This window comes from Erigeron canadensis, chromosome 1, assembly GCF_010389155.1.
Source record: "Erigeron canadensis isolate Cc75 chromosome 1, C_canadensis_v1, whole genome shotgun sequence".
Taxonomy (NCBI): Eukaryota; Viridiplantae; Streptophyta; class Magnoliopsida; order Asterales; family Asteraceae; genus Erigeron; species Erigeron canadensis.
The window spans coordinates 46,590,360-46,595,340 of NC_057761.1; the positions used below are offsets into that span (position 1 = coordinate 46,590,360).

Below are 4,981 nucleotides of genomic sequence, written 5' to 3' on the forward strand. Positions count from 1 at the left end.
ATGGTAGTGGTCGGAGATGATCATGGTGGTATGTAAGTCATTGTAAGGCAATTTATATATAATACGAGTAATAATAATAAATTAGCCATAAATTTGTAAAACTACCAACAGTCGTCTTAAGTTAATAGAAGGGTTTAATTCGTGAAGGAGTTGTGGTGGAATAAGGCCAAGGTACGTGCATGCTTCATAAGTTCATATCATAGATACAGGTTTAGGGTTTATATAACTTTATTATATACGCATTCACGTTTTTAGTTAAATTTTACACAATTTTTTTTAACAGTAATAAAGCAGTCTAGGTCAAAGTTTACAGTATTCCGGCCGCATAATGTTGAGCACGAACCCAGATGCTCAGCTTTCAGAGATAGAGCTTGAAAGGAAAAAGAGGAAAGCAGAGGAGGTAAAAGAATCATTCTGTTTTAGTTGCGGACTTGCGGTTAATTTATATACGAATATACTAATATGGCGATATAGGGTAACTTTCCAGTAAGAAAAGCTTTAAAATAAGAACGGTGAGAACATAGGGTAAAAGAGGAATTTTAACATGGGCTGAAATTTTTTACTCAATTGTACGTTATGTACCTCATAGTACTCAATTGCACGTAATGTACCTCACTGTACTCAATTGCACGTAATGTACCTCATTGTACTCAATTGCACGTAATGTACCTTATTGTGCTCAATTGCACGTAATGTACCTCATTGTGCTCAATTGCACGTAATGTACCTCATTATGCTCAATTGCACGTAACGTATCTCATTGTGCTCAATTGCACGTAACGTACCTCATTGTACTAAAATGCACGTAATGTACCTCATTGTACTAAATTGCACATAATGTACCTCATTGTACTAAAATGCACGTAATGTACCTCATTGTACTAAATTGCACGTAATGTTGTTCATCCATGACCCTCAATGTCCACAGAAACAAACACCATGTGTATATACCTCGTACGATACTACTTTTGAAAGGCCTTTGATCGACTTGCATACATGTGATCATAGCAATATTCGTGCACATGTGATCAAGAATCCAAATCTCCACATAATTGTATAACGGATGATAATCCATGCTCCACACAATTATAAACTTCAAAATTACACATAAGTTATTCAGAAAACAATCAAAAAACAATTTTCATGTAAAGAACAATCATCAGTTGGGCTTGATTTGAAAAGTTATCAAAGGTTCTCGCAAAAAAAAGGGTTCTCAAAATAAGTTTACCCTATATATATATATATATATATATTCATATACCGATGGCGGTGTAGTGGGTGTCAGCAATAGCGATGATGGTGGTGGCGACGACGGTAGCGGTGTAGTTATTAATCTAAAAATAGTTCGTGTAAAGGAAAGTGATATACTTATTTAAGAGTTAAAGATAGACATTAAATTGAGTTCATTAAAATTATGATAAGTATTTTAAATAATTATTATTAATATTTCAAGCAGAGTTAAAATAATAAATAAAAAGTGAAGAACATTTCACTACAAATAATATTATATTTGTCCACACTTTTAATGGAGTGTGAACAAATTAAAAATTTTGTCACGCTTTTTTGTATGTAAAACTATATAGAAATAAAAGTGTGTAGAATTAAAAGTTCACTCTTTTTAGTGTGGACTTTCATAACTATTTTGTAACAATGATAATAGTTGCAGAGAAATGTGAAAGAAGACATTTTTTAATTGTTTTCTTAAGGTTGATAAGACTATTTCCAATGAGGATGTTTTTGGGCTCCCTTGGGTGCCCTTGGATATCCTTTGCGGTTGAAGCTTGTTCAAAACAAAAAAAAAAATTTATGCATGCCCTTAGGTGCCCTTACTTATATTTTTTTTGTTTTTAGTGGAGTTAAAGGATATGTAAGGATGTTTGTATGGTTGGAGATAAAATTATAGGATTTTAAGGATTTATAAGGATGTGTAAGGATTTGTAAGGATATGATGTGGCAGCTCAAAAACGCCTAAGGGCGTTCTTAGCATTGGAGATAGCCTAATGAAATTGGAGGGAAACAAACAAACGTTTAACCAGTTGCTCCGGAAACGGTGGGCTCCACAACTGTTTTTGCTGTAATTTGTTCTTCCCATATAATAGTTTCAAATTGTGGTGATTCAAGGGCGGTTTTATGTCGTGGGAAAGAAGCTATGGCACTCTCTATGGATCATAAAGTAAGATAAAAATCTCCCTTATGTATCAAGTCTTGTACTTTGGATCTACATATTAGGACTGATTATGTGTGAAGGCACAAATGTTATTAATTTAGGACACATTGCATAATGTTTTTTATCATCTCGTAAAGTAGTCATTTTTGGATAATTAATTTTATGACAGCAGCGATAATACTGAAAATGTTCTTTTTTAATCTCATATATCATTTTATTACAACTATCTTAATTGCTAAGTGCTCAACATCTGATTATGTTGCTATTACATCTTTAAACATCAAAAAGAATATCCAAACACCATCGTTTATCATCCATTTTATTACAACTATCTTAATAGCTGCTTTTAACTGTTGAATATTTTATCCGCTTTTAGAACTCCCATCAAAACACCCTTTGAAGTATACCTTTGTACTATGTATGGCGTTTAGCTATATTGTTTTATAAAACATTACATGTCTTAGAAGAACCCTTTAGGTTTCATTTAATTGAAGTTTCATATATGTACATGTATAAATGGAATAGCCATTGTGATAGTCATGAAGAGAACTCACTTGCAATTCTTTTACATTTCTTGATGCTATATTTAGCATTCTTGTATATTTATATTGATATGCTTATTTTTATATACTGGAATGGCCAAATAGGGAAGATGAATATGCAAGAATTGAAGCGGCTGGAGGCAAGGTCATACAATGGAATGGCCATCGTGTCTTTGGAGTTCTAGCAATGTCAAGATCCATTGGTACGTGTTCATCATTCATTTGTCTTATTGGATAAAACTAACTTTTGGGTATTAGTTTATACGTTATAGCCGTGTTTTTACTTTTAACCAGATGTATAAAACACACTTCAACAATAACAATCCTCAAACGATCCATGGACAATAGGCATTTATGTGGAGTTTCCAATATGTGTGCGTTGGACAGGTAGTTTAGTGCGTCCAAACAGGCTCATCCTTACTACGGGTCATAAATAGAAACAGAATTGGAGATTATATACACTATTATTACATTTTGGGCGACTTTTACCCATTTGACCTATTACCTATTTAGATATTTTTTGTTCGACCTGTTTGAGATAAAGGTTAACTCATATCGGCTCACTCACTCCTATAGCAAGGAATACTACTATCATGAAAACTTTCAGGAAAAGAATCTCATTGTTATAAAATGAGAATTTATGTGGGATGCAGGTGATAGGTATCTGAAACCTTGGATCATCCCTGATCCAGAAGTGACATTCATTCCACGAACCAAAGAAGACGAATGTTTAATTTTTGTAAGTGACGGTTTATGGGATGTGATGAGCAATGAGGACGAAGGAATTGATATTGCAGCACAAGCAGCTACAGAAAGCCTATCAAACCCTGCTTTGCGAAAAGAAAGTAAAGATAACATTACAGTGATTGTTATAGACTTGAAAGCACAAAGGAAGTTTAAAACAAAAACATGATGATAGTAACATAAATTCATAAATGTACAATGTTATTGTTTAGTGTATTTAGAAAAACAAAAAAAACCCATTTGTTTTTGCATATGGGCATTATGTTTGTTTGTCAATATAAATGTTTAGGATGTTTTTTTAGCAAGGTTAGGTTTTATTTTATTTGTTCTGTTATTGTTCATCCTCCAAGTTTAAAAGGCTTTGTGAGGTATTGTAAATTTTATGGGAATAAAGTGTAACATCTTACATGTTTGACAACTACTCGTGTTATAGATATACAGTCATACAAATAGAGATGTGTGTATATGATATATTTGTTTGCTCTACTGAAATTTTTGTACTTATTGTATCAAATATATACCTGAGAACTCATTCGCAACATAGAAATTTTTATGATCATAAATGAAATAAATGTTATATGTAAGTTTACTATCCTTTGTGAATGTTTGGTGATACTATCATTGTTTTTATGCGAGGGCTTATAGCTTCTTTTAGGCCTATGTTTAGGCTTAAGAGAGCAAGTACCCGCGCGTTGCGACGGTGAGATGGTGGAGTGATACCTAGGTCATAGATTATGATAGGTTATAGGAGTTGATATGTCATAGAGTATGATAGTCAAATGCCTTAGCCGTACGGGCTCCGCCCTCGAATTTAAAAATTCGTCGAAAGTATATCGAATGACATCTCTAATGAAAGAGCATGAAATTTTAAGAACACCCATATGATTTTTATAATTTATCGACGTATGGTTTTTGAGATAAAAGATTTTGAATGAATAAATGATTTATGGAGGAGAGAGAAAAAAGATGATTGGTTGAGATTTGAGGAGAGAGAAAGGGTATTATGGTTATTTTAGATAAATATAGAATAGATGAGATGGGTATTTTGGGGATGTATTTAAAATCAATATTGAAAATTTCAATTCAATGTTGAAAATCTGGAAGGAATCTGTTTTATAATATAGTATAGATAAAAGCAATACAAAGTATTTTATTTTAAAATAACTTTTTTACATAAGCCAATAAACTAACCCAAAAACAATTTATAAACTTTATTTTATTATTACGAGCATAGTGCCCGCGTGTTGCGGCGGTTAGAAGGTGAGAAAGGCAGGCGGTGGTGGAGATTGAGGGAGGTTGTGGAGAAGGAGAGCGGCAACGGAGGGTGATAAAAAGTCGTTAGAGTGTATAATGATTAGAGAAAAAATTGGGGAAAAGGGGAATATATAAGGGTTTTATGTTTTAAGTAGGGGTATTTTGGGAAAAAAATTTTTGCTTAATTTCTTAATCTCAATCCTCTTTATAAGGGATTATAGATAAGATATATAAGCAAGAAAATACTGAGTTTTTATAGATGGCATAAATCAAA

General features: G+C 32.7%; 1 protein-coding gene across 1 annotated transcript; it reads left to right on the top strand.

The window, feature by feature from the left end:
* LOC122593654 (probable protein phosphatase 2C 6) lies at positions 1 to 3,622 on the top strand. Its single transcript, XM_043766089.1, has 4 exons — positions 1 to 28; positions 2,037 to 2,172; positions 2,806 to 2,912; positions 3,363 to 3,622. The coding sequence occupies exons 1-4, from the start codon at positions 1 to 3 to the stop codon at positions 3,620 to 3,622; spliced, it is 531 nt and encodes a 176-aa protein (XP_043622024.1).
* The last annotated feature ends 1,359 nt before the right edge of the window (positions 3,623 to 4,981 follow it).

Bases quoted from the DNA above. Each gene is read 5' to 3' on its own strand.
- LOC122593654 (XM_043766089.1), top strand. From the start codon at position 1: ATGGTAGTGGTCGGAGATGATCATGGTG. The intron at 2,173-2,805 runs AGTAAGATAAAA...TATACTGGAATG, and splicing joins GCACTCTCTATGGATCATAA to GCCAAATAGGGAAGATGAAT. The intron at 2,913-3,362 runs GTACGTGTTCAT...TGTGGGATGCAG, and splicing joins AGCAATGTCAAGATCCATTG to GTGATAGGTATCTGAAACCT.